The sequence below is a fragment of the Mirounga angustirostris genome, unplaced genomic scaffold, assembly GCF_029215605.1.
Source record: "Mirounga angustirostris isolate CCGP_5_RB_7025 unplaced genomic scaffold, mMirAng1.0.hap1 SCAF_8, whole genome shotgun sequence".
Classification (NCBI taxonomy): domain Eukaryota; kingdom Metazoa; phylum Chordata; class Mammalia; order Carnivora; family Phocidae; genus Mirounga; species Mirounga angustirostris.
The window spans coordinates 116,583,881-116,604,017 of NW_026991716.1; the positions used below are offsets into that span (position 1 = coordinate 116,583,881).

The 20,137-nt window shown below is 35.8% G+C and overlaps 1 protein-coding gene across 4 annotated transcripts in view; it reads right to left on the bottom strand.

Moving 5' to 3' along the window:
* Nucleotides 1–20,137, bottom strand: part of HBS1L (HBS1 like translational GTPase) — an 86,232-nt gene that overhangs the window by 8,865 nt on the left and 57,230 nt on the right. For all 4 annotated transcript variants that reach the window (XM_045865588.1, XM_064598122.1, XM_045865589.3 and 1 more), the window contains 8 exons: nt 18,497–18,614; nt 13,908–14,054; nt 11,978–12,052; nt 11,301–11,418; nt 10,607–10,675; nt 7,703–7,807; nt 3,360–3,450; nt 2,832–2,940 (listed from right to left, as the gene is read on the bottom strand). In XM_045865588.1, the coding sequence (XP_045721544.1) occupies nt 2,832–2,940; nt 3,360–3,450; nt 7,703–7,807; nt 10,607–10,675; nt 11,301–11,418; nt 11,978–12,052; nt 13,908–14,054; nt 18,497–18,614 (832 nt within the window). The remainder of the gene's footprint in view (nt 1–2,831; nt 2,941–3,359; nt 3,451–7,702; nt 7,808–10,606; nt 10,676–11,300; nt 11,419–11,977; nt 12,053–13,907; nt 14,055–18,496; nt 18,615–20,137) is intronic.

The following is a 20,137-nucleotide window of genomic DNA, read 5'->3' on the forward strand; positions in this document are numbered from 1 at the left end:
GAGCTTCAGTAGGGGATGAGGAAAAAGCTCTGGAGATGGATGGTGTTGATGACCCCACAATGTGAGTGTACTTAATGCCACTGAGCTGGACACTTAAAAATCATTAAAATAGTAAATTTTATGTTACAAAATATTTTACCACAATAAAAAACACATGAATTTAAAGTCTAACCCATTCTTCTATTTTTTTCTTCTTAAATCGAGTTTACCATATAAACCAAGAGACACATATTTCTGTAGTGTTAAGAAATTAGTCCCTTGGAGCGCCTGGGTGGCTCGGTTGTTAAGCGTCTGCCTTTGGCTCCGGTCATGATCCCAGGGTCCTGGGATGGAGCTCCCTGCTCAGTGGGAAGCCTGCTTCTCCCTCTCCCGCTCCCCCTGCCTGTGTTCCCTGTCTCACTGTCTCTCTCTCTCTGTCAAATAAATAAATAAAATCTTAAAAAAAAAAAAAAAATTGTCCCTAAATAGTAAATTTTAATTGCTTAGGGAGCCTTTTCTTGGTTTAAAAACAAAACAAACAAAAACTGAAGGTTTCTTCCCACAAGAGGTAGATTAAATGACAAAACACAACTGTTTTTTCTGAAACAAATTTCATCCGGGTATTCGTGAATCAATATATGCAGGTGGAATCGCATAAAAGCAGCACTGACAAACTTTCAATTCATACATATTTTTAAGAAACTACAGTACACAGGAAGACAGTATTACTATTGAAAGTAACTACTGACCTCTTGACCTCTCTGCCTCTCCAATGGCAAAAAAATTATTGCTGCATGAGTAAAAACACGCAGTAACCAACCTCTCCGGCTTCTCCCCATTGGACATACTGCTTTCTAAGAACGAGGGCCATTCATTCATAGCAAATTAGCTGTAGTTTCTTGCTTATCAAACATGAATTCTAGATATTTAAGAATTAAATATTTTCGGGGCGCCTGGGTGGCTCAGATGGTTAAGCGTCTGCCTTCAGCTCAGGTCATGATCCCAGGGTCCTGGATCGAGTCCCGCACCGGGCTCCCTGCTCAGTGGGAAGCCTGCTTCTCCCTCTGCCTCTGCCTCTCTCTCTCTCTCTCTGATTCTCATGAATAAATAAATAAAACATTAAAAAAAAAAATTAAATATTTTCAACTATAACCATTTTTTTGGGAGAGAAACTTATACTCCTTTTTTAGCATGTGGGGGAAATGGAAATGGATTATAAAACTATAATACTTCAACAGTATCTTATAATTTTTATCTGATCAAATTTACATAGAAATAATTATAAAGGATTATAATCAAAGCACATGGTTATCTCAAATAAAGGTGTATAAGTATAAAATGAATTTAAATGAGCTAAATAAATTTATTCCCAACCTCTAAAACATTATCACTAACTAAATTAAGTTTAAAGGTCAATTACTATTATTGTCTTATTTTTTATTGCAATAATGCATCAAATGATGAAAACAACCTGTTTGTATTTTCAAAGGCAAGCTATTTAATTCCACTGAGAAACATTTTTTGTCGTGCAAATCTGTACTATATAGGCTGATCAAGAAAAGAAAAGCCTAATGGGGAAAACGTCATCTGTTAAGCGGCAAAAACAAAGTATTAAACTATAAGCAGAGTATGGCCCCCAAACATATGGAAAAAAATTACACATAAGAGAAGGAATTCATGCAATTCACAAGTAGTATGTCTTCTGGCTAAGTAACATTACAGTATAAAATCCCCCCCCTCCCATAAATGTGTATGTTCAAATGATGCTGGGAAATAATAATCTATCAAACTAACCTCACAGCTTGCAGGGTTTGAATGTATTGCTTCAGCCCAATTAAAGTTAATTCTATGGCAAGCATCCCTAGAATATACTCATAAATACCAAACATGCACACGTAAAAAATCACTAAAATGTAAAGTGTAGAGACAGTTATGTATTATGTAATTATATTCTTATCTTTTATTTGTGTGTTTCGAAAGTTTTATATAATAATGTATTACTTTTATGATAGGAAAGCACTATAAATAAGCATATTAAAGCAAGAACAGAAAGACACAATCTGCGATTAGTCAGATACCCTCTAGAACACAATAAAAAAGTATCTACCATTTTCCCTAGATGAGTTTGACTATTACCATTAGTTTGTATCCTATTGATTATTTCTTCTTAATGCCTCTTTGAGAAAAATCCCCAGGCTCAATGACCAAAATAAAAAAATAAAAATGACTTTCAAAGTCTAATGTCATGTTTTTCTGGATTAGAATATTAAGGATTTTTTTTTTATTATGTTATGTTAATCACCATACATTACATCATTAGTTTTTGATGTAGTGTTCCATGATTCAGTGTTTGCGTAGAACACCCAGTGCTCCATGCAGTACGTGCCCTCTTTAATACCCATCACCAGGCTAACCCATCCCCCCACCTCCCTCCCCTCTAGAACCCTCAGTTTGTTTCTCAGAGTCCACAGTCTCTCATGGTTCGTCTCCCCCTGATTTCACCCTCTTCATTTTTCCCTTCCTACTATCTTCTTTTTATTTTTTTAACATATAATGTATTATTTGTTTCAGAGGTACAGGTCTGTGATTCAACAGTCTTACACAGTTCACAGCGCTCACCATAGCACATACCGTCCCCAGTGTCTGTCACCCAGCCACCCCATCCCTCCCACCCCCACCACTCCAGCAACCCTCAGTTTGTTCCCGGAGATTAAGAATTCCTCATATCAGTGAGATCAGAATATTAAGATGTTAGTTGAAAATAACTACAGCATTCTCACTTGTAAAGTAAGTTACTACTTTTTAGGATGAAGTTACTTTGAAGTGACAATAACAAACATTTCAAAACTTACAGGAAATCCTTTAGTGATAGGAATTTCAATATTAAAGATGAGGATTCGAGCTCTGAAACGAGTGCAAGCTTTAATGGGTTCTTTGGGGCCACAAAATATGCAGCCAACACTGCAACAAAACAAAACAAAAGAGAGAGAGAGAGAAGGTAGTTGGAGGAAAGATAAACATACATTCAATAGCAGTACCTCCAAAACCGTTTACAAAGAAACAATCAAGTAAATTGGGGAGTTTTTCTAAATACTCCCTTTTGGGTTAAAGCATAGCTTTATACCACTATTAACCTTACACCATTTTTAACATTATAGCTTTCATTCAAAGGACGTGTCAAGTACACGTGCTGATATGTATTAATTTCAGTTTTAAATAGGTTTTGCTCATCATTCTTATGCTTCTACAAGTGCCTATTTTTGGCGAAATGAAATTCGAAATTATACTCATTCTTTCAGTTTAGCGAGTGAACAGCAAAATCTATGTTTTGAGGTCCTATATCTAAAACAATGGTCGCTTAAACTCATTTTCTCACTCACTTGATCTTGATGATATCCATCCCAACCAACGTAAGACTAACATGATCACCTGCTGCCGCCCAGTCGACGGGTTCATCGTGCAGAGTGATTCCTGGAAATGAGTAAGAACCAAAGCATACAGTGAAACACCTCAATATCAAACCATAACAACCAAGAGAGTCTGGCTTATTTATGCCTCATCAGTCACTACTCATCATTTTCAATATGAATGGATTGAGAATGAGAAGTGTAACTGTGAGCGTTGAGGAAAACACACTTCCTCTAAACTTGACTCTTCTAGAACACCACCCTAAACATAAAGTAATTCCTATTATTCCAAAAAAGGCCGATTTCAGCTTAATCAATCAAAATTTTAAAACTCATTTATACAACCAGTATATTCATTAAACACACCCCATTCAAATAGTTCATTTATATTAATATTAATAGCTGCATGAATAACAATGCAGTTCAAATGACTTGATAACATAAAATACAGGACTAAGGAAGGTGTCCAGTAGTATTTTATTCTCTTGAACTTTGCTTTTAATTAGACAACCACCTAAACAGTCACCTGAGTTCTCTGAGTAACCCTCAGGGCATCAGTGCTCAGTCAGATGGGCTCTTCACAGGCCCCTTCACTACTCCTGGCTCAAAAGAAATGCTTCCCAGAGAGATGAACAATGATAACTAATTACATGAAAAGTGTAGGAAATTTAATTTAAAAATGGTCCCAGGTGTTGCTATATACCTTTATTACCTAGGGATAATCCTGAAGAACAATTACAAAGGGCATTACGCAGCTCCCTTATTCAAAAGCTTTTAAAAGGTATCTCATATTTTCTGATATTTTCTGATTCTAAGGGGCAATTAATGGGGCAAGTTCCTTTCCACTAGAACTTTGATGAAGACAGTACACAGGCCAATACAGTACACAGGCCAGAAAATGAATTTTCTATTCATTTCACCACTGTGAAATAGTTCTGGATTGAGATGTTTTTAGTAAATTGTAACTCATCCATATCTTTCTCAAAATACTTTTCCCATGTAGCATACTCTTAACAAACTTTTTTTTTTTTTTTTGAAGATTTTATTTATTTGACAGAGAGAGACACAGTGAGAGAGGAAACACAAGCAGGGGGAGTGGGAGAGGGAGAAGCAGGCTTCCAGCTGAGCAGGGAGCCTGATGCGGGGCTTGATCCCAAGACCCTGAGACCATGACCTGAGCTGAAGGCAGACGCCTAACGACTGAGCCACCCAGGCGCCCCACTCTTAGGAAACTCTTAAGCTTAAGTTTCTTTTAGACTTTTTATGAGTTCAAGGAAAACTTTAAGAGCTCTGAGACAACCTACAGTTTTATTTAAAATTTTATGTATGTACACATCTGCATTAATCTAAAAGGGGCCATAACTTTCACCAAGGCATCAGAGAGGTTCCTGACTCCAAAAAATGTAACAATTACGATATTAAGAAATGTTTGTTAAATTTTCAACTAATTAAATTTAGTTTTAAAATGTAAACTTAAAGTGACCATATCTGATTTTTGCTCTGAAATGTGGAACATTGTCTGAAGCCAGGGGCTAGCTACTTACATACAACAGAGACTGCCTTTAGCTTAAGATTCTCAAGAGCTTTCATACTAGGAGTTCAATTAGCAATATAAAATTTTTTAGAGGCAATCTATCATCTGATTTTCTCCCTCCAAAGATGTTACAATGTCCTATATATGATATTCATCTTCTTAAGGACCTTCTTCATTGGACAGACATCACACAAAGAAGTTCTTTTATAACAATCCATGAACCTGATATGTTAATAAAATGAAAACTTAATTTAGAATTTCCATTTGTTGGTAGATTTAGTTACTTCTCTCTTTTAGGATACTAGTGGTTAGTGACAAAATTGTTCAGATAGAAAGGTGCACTGAAAAATCAAGTAAATCAAGCAAAAGCAAGAGTTAGAAATTGAGGACTGAGAACCTCCAAGTTGGGTTACAAGAGTGGCTGTCAAGGAGTTGGGGATGATCTCAGGTGCTTCTGATACAGCTTCCCCTTAAGATTAAAGACAAATGGTTAGAGTTTTTCTGGTGAGGAAGGGACAGGATGGAGAGAGGAAAACAATGTAGTACTTCCAGAGGTAAATTATGATTTTGGAGGTTACAAAAGAGCCAATCTGTAAGGTCCATGATAATTTTAGGATCATGGTTTTAATTCATGTCTATTGATTATTTTAAAAATTCCTATTCTTGAGGCGCCTGGGTGGCTCAGTCGTTAAGCGTCTGCCTTCGGCTCAGGTCATGATCCCAGGGTCCTGGGATCGAGCCCCGCATCGGGCTCCCTGCTCAGTGGGAAGCCTGCTTCTCCCTCTCCCACTCCCCCTGCTTGTGTTCCCTCTCTCGCTGTCTCTCTCTCTCTGTCAAATAAATAAATAAAATCTTAAAAAAAAAAAAATTCCTATTCTTGGGGCGCCTGGGTGGCTCAGTCGTTAAGCATCTGACTTCGGCTCAGGTCATGATCTCAGGGTCCTGGGATCAAGCCCCACATCGGGCTCCCTACTCAGTGGGAAGCCTGCTTCTCCCTCTCCCACTCCCCCTGCTTGTGTTCCCTCTCTCGCTGTGCCTCTCTCTGTCAAATAAATAAATAAAATCTTTTAAAAAAAATAAAAATAAAAAAAATAAAAATTCCTATTCTCAAGAAAGCTCATTAATGTACAAATAAATTAGTATTTCAAAAGTGTAGCTCTTGATCACTTTAAAAAACAAAAACAGAGATCTGAACTTGCAAACAATAGGTCAATGGAAAATGATTCTTTTATAAAAAGCACACATTACTGGGGCGCCCGGGTGCCTCAGTCAGCTGAGCGGCCGACTCTTGGTTTCGACTCAGGTCATGATCTCACGCTTGTGAGATCAAGCCTCCTGTGGGGCTACGCACTCAGTGAGGAGTCTGCTTGAGATTCTCTCTCCCTCTGCCACTCCCCCTGCTCGTGCTCTCGTGCTCTCTCTAAAATAAATAAATCTTAAAAAAAAAAAACCACGTGCATTGCTTTTTATCTAAACAGAATTTTCATGATCCCTAGGCTGGCAAGAAAGAAAAAAGTTAAAGTGGAAGTAACTTTGGCTTTCATTCCCTTATTCATCTTTAAATTTAGTTTAAACTCTGTTACCTAAACAGATACTCATTAATTTCTTATAATCTTTAAGAAATCAGCTTATAAAGTAAGCAAATTAATTCAAACAAAATGTACATTCAAACTTAAAAACCAGTCAGGTACCAACTCTGGATATAAACTATAAATAAGAGTAACAGAGGAGGGGTGCCTGGGTGGCTCAGTCGGTTAAGCACCTGACTCTTGGTTTCAGCTCAGGTTGTGATCTCAGGGTTGTGAGATCGAGACCTGCACTGGGCTCCATGCTCAGCAGGGAGTCAGCTTGGTATTCTCTTTCCCTTTCCGTCTGCCACTCCCACTCATTCTCTCCCTCTCTCTCAAAATAAATAAATATTTTAAAAAAAAGAGTTACAGAGGAAAAGTACTGACATCTTAAACTTTTTAACATTCTCAGTATACTTTAGCTTAAAATTGTTATAAATTATTACTCTATAGTATAAAATAGATCATCAATTTTATGTTGAAGTTGGAAGCTAGATTAAGATAAGTACAGAATTTAAAAAAATTAAAAAAAGGTAAGTACAGAATTATAAACTTTTAAGCAGAATTAGGAAAGAACGCATACACTTGCAAGGACAAAGGATTCGAAGAGAGAAATAGTTATTGGTCATTATGAAAGGCCATATATTACAGGTGGGAAAGCAGTAATTGCGGCACATTAGCTCAATTTCTCTTTTCAACATTAGGATTCTCTGCATTTGCATCTTATTTTCTTAGGTCTTTGTGCAAAAAAACTTTTTTGGTATAAACATGATCAAAACTGTTAACTTATAGTAATTCTGAAATACACATTTCAAAACAACACGGTGCAGCAAGCAGTCTGCTTTGTTATTGCCTGTTTAGTGCCAGGATGGGGCCAGATTTAATTTCTGCTACTGCATACTATTTTAAATGTATCTGTCAGGTGTCTATACATCTGGTTAAATCCTAACCAAGCTTTTAGAATCAGTGTCAGAAAAAATAAAAAGAAATGCTACCACAGTTAGAATGTTCTATGTACATTTATATACACACAGTCACAACAGAAAAAATCGTTTAATGTTTTCACATTTTTATCTTCAACAGTTAGTATCACTTTGACAGTCAGTTACAATTTCACTAAGAGGTTATTTACTCGAGTTAATAACTAAACTACTTTTAAAAATCTGCTGTCTCAACTTAAAGGTTTTTAGCAAAAGAATCTTGCAGAGGAATACCTTTTGCAGTACAAGTTTCATTAGGAGGCATTGCTAGTAGTCGGTCACCGGTCTGGATATAACCAGCTTCAATTTTACCAGTTACACAAAATCCAGATCCTTGATCTGCAAAACATGCCCAAATCTTACAATTCATATAGCAATGTTATCTGAGGATCACTGCTGTCAGCTACAGTTAGTTCCCTAGGAGTTACATAGAACTGGTAGTAAAAAGCACATCAAGCAGTGATCATTTCATAATTTTTAACACACCTACTAAATACAGCGTACCACATTCCACTCTAGACTTTCTTATAAATAAAAATATTCATGTTATAAAAAGTGAAATTCATTCCTTTTTCAAATATTTACTGAGTGCTTACTAAGTACCAGGTCATGTGCTAACCTCTAGGGATAAAAAGATGAAATATAAGCCCCTACCCATAAAGGGGTTCACTCCAGTGAAGAAAAAGACAAAAACAATTATACTGTCCAGAGACAAATATTATTTAGAGTGTACAGTGAAAATAGAAAAAGGTACACCAAAGAATCCATGATGAGGGGGAATGACTACACTTTAGCTGGGCACTCAGAAGGAGAAAGAACAGGGGTTTACCAGGTACTTGTGTATATGGGTAGTGGGAAGAAGGAAAACACTGCTGACCCAGGATACTGTTTGTGCAAAGGCACAGAGTCATAACTGCATGTGAGATGTGCTAAGACCAATGTGTCATTTATATGACATGTTTATGGGACCACATGGAGTAAGGAGGAAAAGGCAAGACATGAGGCAACAGGGATAGGAAGGGACAAATGATAAAGGGGCCTCATAAATCATGGTCAGAGCTGGAATTTCATCCTCAGTTAAAGAACAGGAAGCCAGTAAAGAATAGTGAACAGAGAAGTGACATGATGGTATCTCTGTGTCAGAGAGGAGGGGAGGTGGACTGAAATGCACACACTGCAGACAGGAAGTAAACTCAAGAATTTGGGAATAAAGTAGATATTTGGGTGATAAGGCAGATGACAGATAACGGCAAAAAGGGAAATGGCAAAAAGGGAGAAGTCTAAGATGATGGTGCATTAAATGTGAGATAGGAAATTAAGGAACAAGAGCCGTGTAGGCTTGGTGAAAGTGAAGTGTCTACAAGACATACAGGTGGGAGAAGATGCATCCCAGGGGACACCAATCACATCAAATTCCATGAGAATGGGACCCCGGGAGCACACTCCCTGTGGAGATGTCCAGCAGTAGTTAGCACATGTATCCAGAGAGTGAGAACAGGCCTGAGCTGGAGATACAGATTTGGGAAGCATCAGGATGCAGGAGGTAGATGAGCCATGGATGTCTGTCTGAAAACAGCATGTAGATTGAGAAAAAGACTGAAGCAACAGAACACCAGTTAGGAGACAGAAAAAGAGGAGCCCTCAAAGAAGACACAGAGAAGTCAGAGAAATAGGATAGCAGGAGATGGTGGGTCACAGAAACCAAGGGAGAAAAGTTTCAAGGTGGATATGGCTATCAGTCTCAGAAGCAATGCCAAATTCAAGTAAGGTGCAAGTAAGACAGAACTGAAAAATGTGTATTGACTTTGGCAACCAAAGGGTCATTTGGTAACCTGAGTTACCAACTTTGGTTGCCAAAGTCAATGCTGACAGGGAGGAGTGTAAGCAGAAGCCAGGAAGCAGCCAACGAGAGAGAGAACAGAAGGTGAAAAAGCAGAGTCAGCAAATATTGTTAATCAAAGCATTATTTTTGTATTTTGTATTTTAAATAGGTAACAGGCATTTTAAAAAGCATTACCATATTTCTTCTACTACTAGAATTGGGAAGCTAATAATAGTGATGATTCATTTCAATTTCATTGAATGATTTTTTGGGAAGCATCTTCATTCATCCATTTATTAAACGTTTATTAAGCATGTACTACGTGCCAGGCACTGAGCTAGGTCCCGCAGATAAAGACAGAAGAGACAGTACTCGCTCTTAAGGACTTCACAATCTAAGTTAAATAAAAGGTACAGAAACAATTATAATGCCACACAAACAATGCAATGACAGAGGATACAGAGAACACAGAGGGGCACCATAGGGTACGTGCATGGGTGAGCCCATCAGGTACCAATTTATTGCTGCTCCGTTCTGAACCCACTCTGCACTGATCGCTCAGTGATAATGGAGATCTGGGAGACCACAGACATCTATACTGTACTGATTATTCCAACATATATACTATACCCTTTTATTTATTAAGATCTTTATTCCATTTCTATTTTATAGCTTTCTAAAGAGGGTCTTGTACACATTAAATTGGGTGTACCCTTAGGGATTTAATACAACACCTTCTCCAGCACGGCCTCCTAAGTTTTTCTTTCTTTGCATACAGTTTGCCCTCCGGTACCAGACAGAGTTTCCTTTCATCTTACAGTCACCCTTTTATCATATTCATATTTCTTTATATTAAACTTCTCTTTTTACCAATGTATGGTATCTATCTCTTGACTGGACCCAGACCACTACAGATGGGTAGGAGATGGACAAGTGAAGAAAAAGAAGAGCAGAGTACTGGGTAGCCAGAGTGGCAACAAAGACTCCATGTGGTTAAGAAATAGTTAACAATCCAGTTTGGCTGAAGGATACAGAAACTAAAGAGATCCGATGAGAGGAAAAACACAGGAGGCTACGAAGAGAAAGGATAAGGGGCTCCACATCTGGAGGAGGAGCATGAGCTGGGGAAATGACATAAACTGAAGCAAACTGAAGAGTTTCCTGGGCAGGGGAGCTAAAGAACTAGAACTATGCACTTCAAGATTAATTTGGCAACGATCCTTACACTGGCACATGAAGACAGTGTAATAATTTCGTCTAAGGAGAAAATGAAAAACCAGGGCCAGAATGAACAGCACCGTAGAAGGAGGACTTACCTTTGAAAACATCAGCCACACATAATCTAAAAGGCTTATCAATAGATCTCTGAGGAGGCTTGAAGGAATCTGGAAAAAATGGCAAAAAAAAAACAAGGTTTAATTTAAAAGTAATTTTTGACTCAGGTCCAATCGGCCCATTATAGTCCCAACTCTCCTAGAAAATAATTTTCTTTTATAATTACTAATAGCAAATTGACTCTCATTCATATAACACTTGGTAGTTTATAAAATGTTTTCATACATGTTATCTCATTTAAGATCAACAATAGTCTGTGGGTTAGGTAGGATAGGCACAAGCCTCAATTAAATGAAGAAAATTGAGTATTATTTTAAATACTATAGGTGATTTCAAAACTACTACACTACCTCTTCTGATTATAAATCCTATGCTTTTTCACACACATCACTGTCTCCCATCAAGAACTCTAAATAAGGGGGCGCCTGGGTGGCTCAGTCAGTTAAGCGTCTGCCTTCGGCTCAGGTCATGATCCCAGGGTCCTGGGATCGAGCCCCTCATCGGGCTCCCTGCTCCGCGGGAAGCCTGCTTCTCCCTCTCCCTCTCCCCCTGCCTGTGTTCCCTCTCTCGCTGTGTCTCTCTCTGTCAAATAAATAAATAAAATTAAAAAAAAAAAAGAACTCTAAATAACATCAAGCTTACAATGCATCAAAATTAGTATGGCAGTATACTTACCAATTTGTTCTAATAAACATAGTCCTTTATACCATTTTGTGAGTTCACTCGATTGAGATCTTGTGATTAGATTTTCACCACTGAGACCACTTGTAGGGATAAAAGCTACATCACTTTCCTATTAAAAAGGATTGAATATATGAAACTTAATACAACGCTACTTTCAAAAAGTTAAAAGGCTCACTATTACCATGCTGCACCAAGTGTGCAAATGCGACAATGTACTTTTTTAAAAGCAGCAGAAATCATAGAACCAACAGTTTTCAACTGTTTTGATTTTGTGGGAAACTTACAAATTTGTTCCAAAACACTCAAGCATTTTTACCTGGTAACATAGGCATATTTCATTTACATTTTGCTAGAGAAATTCCTCTCCACTAGTTTCCACTGCAGTGGAAGTGTAGTTTCCATTCCTCTATAACCTCCCTAAACTTATCCACCTAATTTAATAACTGCAGAAAAGTCTTTTATTTTTGTTAAATCCAAACCAATTTATAAATAAACTTTGCAATTTTCTTATGGTGAAGTAACCCAAAGAACCTAAGATATACATGATACGAGGCAGAAATAAAAACAAACGAAAATAAACATACTTAAGAACACCAAAGTATTAGGTTTTTCTCCCATATCAGTAAGATGAGACTTAAGATAACTAAATAAATTTAAAATTATCTTACCTTAAAACCTGCTTGCTTAAGAAAGTGCCCAAGCTTTCCAGTAATCTCTTGAAACCTTTCTTGTTGCCAGTTAACCTGATAAAGATTCAATTTTTAAAACTATGCTTCAGACCATGCTATATGTAAAATTTAAATTTCTGCAATAAAATATAAAAAAATCAAGACTATAAAATATAAATATAAAATCTATTCAATATGAAATCTATTAAAATTTAAACTCAGAATATGAAACCTTACTATTAATATGATCTAAAAATAACTTTTCCTACAATAGAAAGCCTAGAAACAAACTCCAATATAGATAGAACTTTTTGTATATGCTATAAGTGATTTCAAATGTAAGCAGACAGAGTAAATAATTTATTAAACTGCGCTCAGACCAACTACTGTAAGTAAAATAAAATTATTGATACACAGCCCCCCAAGCCAAATAGATTAAAAATGTGTATGTGATATGAACTCTGCATGCTGTAGTATTCAGGGGTAAGTGTAACAACGTGTAACTTACTTGGAAATTCTTGTCAAAATAAGATGAATTAATGGATGGACACAGGGTAGATAGAAAAAGATGCAATCAAGTACGTAGGAGAATCTTAAGTAGTGGGTATAATATGGTATTTTTTGTAAAATTCTTTCTACTATTCTTTTCTTTTTTCTATTCTCTGTATTTTAATTTTTTCATACTAAAATACTAGGGAAAAATAAAAGGTAGGTGTAATAATGATACTGTAAAAGAACTATGTAGAAAAATGTAGGTGAATAAGTATCTGATCTCAGGGTAAGCAAATACCTAAGCATAAAAAAACAATCAAAAGGAAATATTTATAAATTTGAATATATGTCAAAAACACACAAAATGAAAAGTAAAGAAAATGAAAAGCAAAATAACAAATTGGGAAAAATATATAAGACAAGATAAAGGATTAATATCTTTAATAAATAAATTATACTTAAAAATTGGTAAGAAAAGTTTTGAAAATGAGCAAATTATATAAATAATTCCAAAATTAAAAACATAAATGATTAATAAATATACAAAGTATATTTAAATATTTAAGATTTGTTGAAAAGTTAACAAAAAAAGAAACATGTTTTGCATATCAAATTAGAAAATAATCATTTAATAACAGCAGTGTTGATAAGTGTTTGGGAAAATGCATATACTCTATGTGCTCAGAGTAAATAACTAGAACTTTTCTTGAAGGCATTTTGACCATATATATAGCAAGTCTTAAAAATGCATATGCCCTTAGGCCCAGAAATTTCCAAAGAATAAGCTATTTCTAAATACACACACACACACACATACACACACACACACACCTGGAAATATTCACAAATAGGGGATTATTTGAGTAAGTTACATATATTTTTAAAACAGACTAGAAAAAAGCTGTAAAAACAACCTGTTCATACAAAAGTTAATTACTTGGAAACATGCACAAGAACATTATCATTTTTTTAAAAAGGAGATAACAAAACAAATTATAACACATCGTTATGAAGAAAAATATTTTCACCTATAAAAATAAACAGGATGGATGCACAAAACGAAAAGTTAAGATTTCGGGGGAAAAAGGGGAGCTGGAAATATAAGTTATTTCAGATTTCTTTATACTAAATCAAATTGTGTATTATTTTATAACTAAAAGATTTTTTCTTTTTTTTTATTTAAATCCAATCAGCCAACATATAGTACATCATTAGTTTTTGGGTAAGATTTTTAAAATTAATGTTGAAAGTGAGAGAAGACATCTTTTTTGCTTAAAAATTACTTGTATCTCATTTAATATGAGGATCACGAATTAATTCTTTTAAATATGGCCACCAGACTTATAAGATGTACACTAGTCACCTCTGAGGTCATCGATATGGCAGGATAACATCTTAACATCTGAAATGAAGTGAATGCTCATTCGCCTTCAAATACCTGATCCATCTTATTGACCGCAACCGCAAGCTGTGTGACTCCAAGAGAACGAACCAAAAGGCCATGTTCCCGTGTTTGTCCCCCAGTCTCAAATCCAGCTTCAAACTCTCCCCTGCTGGCGTCTACAACTAAAACGGCTACATCCGCCTAAGAAAGAAGAAATAATCAAAACTAGGAATAACATCACAGCATTTTAATTCAAAGAACAGATAAGTCGATTAATTGTGGTCAGATTTTAAAGGCAGACTCTAACCTGAACACCAAACCCCAAAGCAAATCAAACAAAAGACTTACACAGATGGATTAAATTTAAATATAAAAAAAATACTAGCATGTGGCCAAAAATAATGACATAAAGAATAAAAAAATTCCCATATTTGATTACATAACAAAATATCTAGGCAAAGGAGGAAATACATAAACACAGTTAAAACATAAGTAAACAGGGACAGATATTTGTAAAAGTTATAATCTTAATATGAATTTTACTAAAACAGGGAAAAAAGACACAGCTCTGTGGAAAAATAGTTAAGGGGTACAAGCAAACAATTTGCTAAAGAAATACAAATGGCCGAGAACCATGAAAAAATTCAAATTCACCAGAAACCAAAAAAAAAAAAAAAAAAAGGCATTAAAAGCACATGAACATACTCTTTCCTTATCCCACTTTTAGAAATCACATAAGCCAGACTTAAAAGACAATGATTTACTACAGGCAAGAGTGTAGTGAGACCAGCATTCTTCTGCACCGCCTGTTTAAGGGAGGAAGCTTTCTGGAGGGCATTTTCACAGTAAGTATCAAGAGCCTTAAAATTATACTTATATTTTGCTTCCCATCACTTCGACTTCCTGGAATTTATCCTAGAGAATTATAAATCAACAAAGATGTCTTCCAGAGTACTATTTATAAGGAAGAAAAACTGTGAATAAATGAGTTATGCAAAAAGAGCACATTCACCCTTTATGGCAGAGAAAAAGAATCTTGACTTAACAAGGGTTCCTAATCTTTCTGGAGCATTTTGAGAATCAGGTGAAAGACATTTTTCCTCTCACACTCCATTTATACACAAAAAAGGGAAGGAAAAAAGCTAACCTTAGGCTTGGGTCCTTTTCCTCTTTAGCCTTATTGACACTAGTTTTACGGGTTCCCACTATTCTTTTGTGTTGATGCTTTTTTTTTTTTTAATTTTATTTATTTATTTGTTTGAAAGAGAGAGAGAGAGAGCAGAAGCAGGGGGCAGCAGCAGGCAGAGGGAGAAGCAGGCTTCCCGCTGAGCAGGGAGCCAGATACGGGACTCGATCCCAGGACCACGAGATCATGACCTGAGCCGAAAGGCAGACACTTAACCGCTTAACTGACTGAACCACCCATGCGCCCGTGTTGATACTTCTTTATGTGACTCCACTTGCATCATGTGGATGCAGTCTTTGAAAATTTGCAGAGAATGGTTTGTGCACTTTCATCCATCAACTATTTCTGTTGATGCACTGTCAGGACATTCTTGAAAGGAGCACTCTTGCATTTTCCCCTTTTGCAGTTTTTGCCTCGCAGGCCTACCTGTTTTTATAGAAATTTGCTTTTCTCTAATCCAGGATGTAATAATGAACTCCAGCAGTCCCCTCCTGAGCTAGCTCAGACTGGTACTGGATAATCGCTCTCTGGAGGGTCCTCTTACATTCCATCCACAGGAAGTGCTCTGGCCTTGTGGTCTGAACAGAGTCCATAATAGCTTTCCTCTTCCTTGTTTCCTCAATGACATTTTAAGTTTGTGCTATCCAGTCTTTAAAGAATTTCACAGACTTTGCCATATAATGTTTACCATAATGAGTAATAAAAGTCATAAAGTAAGTAAAGAATTTATTAGATACTTTGCTCTGAACAGAACTTTACATTGGAAGTATCAACCACATACTTTGGTGGGGCAATTTACATTATGATTTCTGTTCTTTTTTCCTTTTATTCTTACCCAAATATTCCTGCCTTTCTTCTCGTCTTAAGAGCTCAGCATTCATTTCCAATCCTTCATGACTTGAAATGTTGAACCCTAACTTCTTCAATGAGATCCAGTTCTTTGAACAAGAATTCTTGGTTAAGAGCACAAATTGGAGCAATCCATTTGAAAACTGACTCTGTTTCACTCACGTGTACTCGCTAACAGGCCTTACACCTCACCTCAGGCAAATTGCTTAATCTTGCTGGGTATCATTTTACTTGTATGTAAGTGCTGATTCACTAAATTGTACACCTGAAACTACTATTACACTGTATGTTAACGAACTAGAATTTAAATAAAAACTTTAAAAAGAAAAAGAGAGCACTTGGTTGTGAGGAGCGCCAGGTGTTTTATGGAAGTGTGGAATGACAATATTGTAGACCTGAAAATAATATTACACTGTATCTTAACTAACTGGAATTTAAATGAAAACTTAAAAGAAGAAAAAAAATTTGCTCACTTCACAGAAACAACGAAGAATAAGTGTAGTTTATATAAAGCACCCAGCCCTGACCTTCCAAATCCTAGACTCAATAACTGTAAATCTCCTAATCAGGTTTTGCTGATAACTGTCAAATTATATTTATTTTCTTAGGTTAAAATCTGAAATTCACTGGGATGCCTGGGTGGCTCAATCGGTTAAGCATCTGCCTTCGGCTCAGGTCATGATTCCAGGGTCCTGGGGTCGAGTTCCGCATCGGGTTCCCTGCTCAGCAGAGAGCCTGCTTCTTGTTCTCCCTCTGCTGCACCCCCATTTGTGCTCTCTCTCTCTCTGTCATATAAACAAAATCTAAAATAAAAAAAAAATTTTTTTGAAATTCACTGAATTGACATTAAGATATCGAAGGCAGTAAGTATTCTTCCTAATTTTCTTTATTATCATCTCCAAAAAATTCCAGGGCAATTTCTCTATTTTTTCATGCAGCAGCTTGTCTTTGGGAGCTCAAATGCCTACACGTTTTTAAGGAAGCCTCTTCGGCACTACAAAGAGATCTTTCCTTATCACATATACTGTGTATATTCTTCTTGTAGTACATTTGTGTTAGCCTTTCGTCTTTACATGTTTTACCTTCCTACGTGATTTCCTTGAGGAGAAGCCCCATACCCCACATTTTTCTTTGTATCCCTAAAAGCCTACCCCAGTATTTTGCAGGCTAAGTTCCCTAATATGTTGAGCCCATTTCTTCATTTGTCATATAATAGAATTCAATTGATAATTTCTGAAATCCTTTCCTATGCTAATTCCATTAGGAGTTTGGAAAAAACAATCTTTATGATTATTCTAGATTCTAAGATTCTAGGATTCAAAGACATTTTACTATAACTGCTTGATGTTTGCCTCTCCCATTAAACTACCAAAATGTGCTTCTTAGTTCATATCCCTATACTGCCTACCATAGTGCTTGGCACACAGCAGACATTCAGCAAGTATTCATCGAATGAAAACAAATACACACACACACACACAATGAAACAAAGGGAAAAATATATTGTATCCTTTGGTAAATGCAATGAGAAGTACATTAATTTAAAAAAGGGATGGGGCACCTGGATGGCTCAGTTGGTAGAACATGCAACTCTTGGTCTCGGAGTTGTGGGTTCGAGCCCCACCGTGGGTGGAGAGATTACTTAAAAATAAAATCTTAAAAAAAAGTAAAATAAAACAGGAATAATATGCACCTTCATTATAAGGATTAAACTAAATGTATACAAAACACCTCATACACTGTCTAGCCCATATCTGGTACTCAGTCAAGAGTGATAATTATTTTTCAATCTTCAATATCTTGTTCAGTCCATGGATCTTAAATTAATATTCTGAAATTATGTATCAACTTCCTAAAATAGAATATTTTCTCATTTATCTTTAAATATATTCTAATTTATTTATATAACATCCTTTTTAGGTTGACAAATGCTCATATTAACATTCCCTTTAAATAGATGTTAAGAACTCAGAAAATGGCCAATTGCTTAAGTCACACTTTTTGCCAGACACAGGCAAACTTTTGAACTCTTTATATTTTCCAATAATCATCTTTTATTAAAAAAAATCCATGTCCTCTATAGGCAGTGCTATTTTCATTGTTTTAATTATTTAAAGTTATTGTCTTTGATTTTTTTCCATATCCTTAAGAACCATGTAATTCTACAAATTGCAACTATTTTTTAATTCTACAGAGAAAGTAAATAAACCACAGGGGCAAAACTCCCAAGCTTCACTGTTTCTGCACAAATCAGCGCTTTTAAAAGATACAGGCCCTGACTATAAATACAGCAAAAAGGCAGATATTGAAATATTCACTCCAACTTATTAATATAATATAAAGCTATATCTCATCCAGTACTTTACCATTATTTTTACTATAATAAATTCATAGCTTTTATACATTTGCTTCTATATAATAATTAGAAAAACTTTTATATGGTACCAATAAGATCATAAAAATACAATCTTTATTTTTTCAAAACTTTTCAAAAGTTAAAATTTTTAATTTCAAAATATTTTAAAAGTTGTAATCCTAGAATTATAAGCTCAGCATCAGGAAACTGTATGTACAATCAGTGTAGTATAATTCAGGAAATATCTGGTACCTGGGCTGCTCCTGTAATCATATTTGGAATGAAATCCTTATGGCCTGGAGCATCCATTAATGTAATAACTTTGGTAGTGGTCTCAAACTTTGTCATACCAACGTCCATTGTTACTCCCCTTAAAGAAAACATAAAATGGTTAGAACACACTATAGAAATAATCAGTGCTATGGACTAAATTACTTAATAATATAGGCTAAATGACAGTCTAACTTCTTAAGAAATAAGGGGAATTTTATTACACTGTTTACTATTTTGACGAATTAAGCTATCAATTGGGGCTAGAATCTCTGCTGTAACAAAATTTCACATGTATGGCTTTAAAATAAGGCTGTGGATGCAGCACGAGCTTAATCAAAATGCTGGATATTTCCCATTTCTCTCTTTTTTTTTTTTTCCTTTTGGTAAAAGGCTAGGTAGACTGTGAGCAAAGAAAGATAATATAGGGACACCTCTGGAGGAGGAAACAGTAAATACTGCACATGAGAAGGTAACGTGGAGCATGACCACTATCGGGAGGAAGTTTTCCGCATCTTCATATGTAGATGCTTCACTAATTATAAAAATAAACATAAAACTTTCATTTGCAAGGTAGGTTAGTACATTACACATTTAGAAAAAAAGAAATATCAAAGGAAGAGAGCAAATTTTTTAAAAACTGCGAGAGATAAACAGTAGTTTGTTTCCCATTCCGTTTTGTCCTTCTTGGAGACCAACACAGTGCCTCTTCTTAGCCACAAAAATGTAGGTTCGGCTTGTAAGAAAGCCCAGGGAGAGTCTACAAAGGTACTGAGTGTTTCCAGAAATCAGGAAAGGGAAATCGGGTGGGCAATAAACTGGGTAATCATCATCCTGATTTGCCCCAAACAGTCCAGAATAAGGAATGAGCACTCCCTTTTACTATCAAGTGTTCTGACAATGATAATAATTTATGTGTCTCCCTTAGCAGAGCGAGTGGTAAGGTAACTGTGGGTCTCCTTGATCAAGTCATTCTAGCTTAAACAATGGGCCATTTGACTTGGTGAAAATGATGCTTAATTCTCTCTAATAATCTTCAAAAAATTGCCTAGAATACTGACGAACCAAGACTTATTCTGAGCTCCTCCCTAAGACTGCTTTGACCAGAATACACTCTTGAGCCAGCTCTGGTCTGCATTTGTAACCCTAAGGATATATAAATGTCACTCATTTTACTAATTTCTGTTCAACACCTGAGAATAGACGATTTATAAATATTTAACGTGGTAGGATAAGTAACACACTGTATTTTTGAAATGCTATTAAGGAACATACAGTGGTGAGTTAAAACTCTCATTATGTATCTAGAAGCATCTGCTATCTACAGAACCAAAGAATATTCTAAATTTGCATCATGCTGAGCAACAGAAAACTACCAGCAGCAAAAATGTAACAGCCAACCAGTAGATGTATTATCAAAAATAAAAAATAAAAATAAAAACCCCACTAAAATTATTGACTATTCTAGGAATTAGATAATTAGCTCACTTGCCAGCTCAGCTCACATATTAAGTAAATTCAAACAAGTTATTCTAACTTAAATTTTACTGTTCTCAATCTCTTTACCTACTTAGCAGATGACACAAATATAACTAAAGAGCCATATATTTTAATAATCTGCTT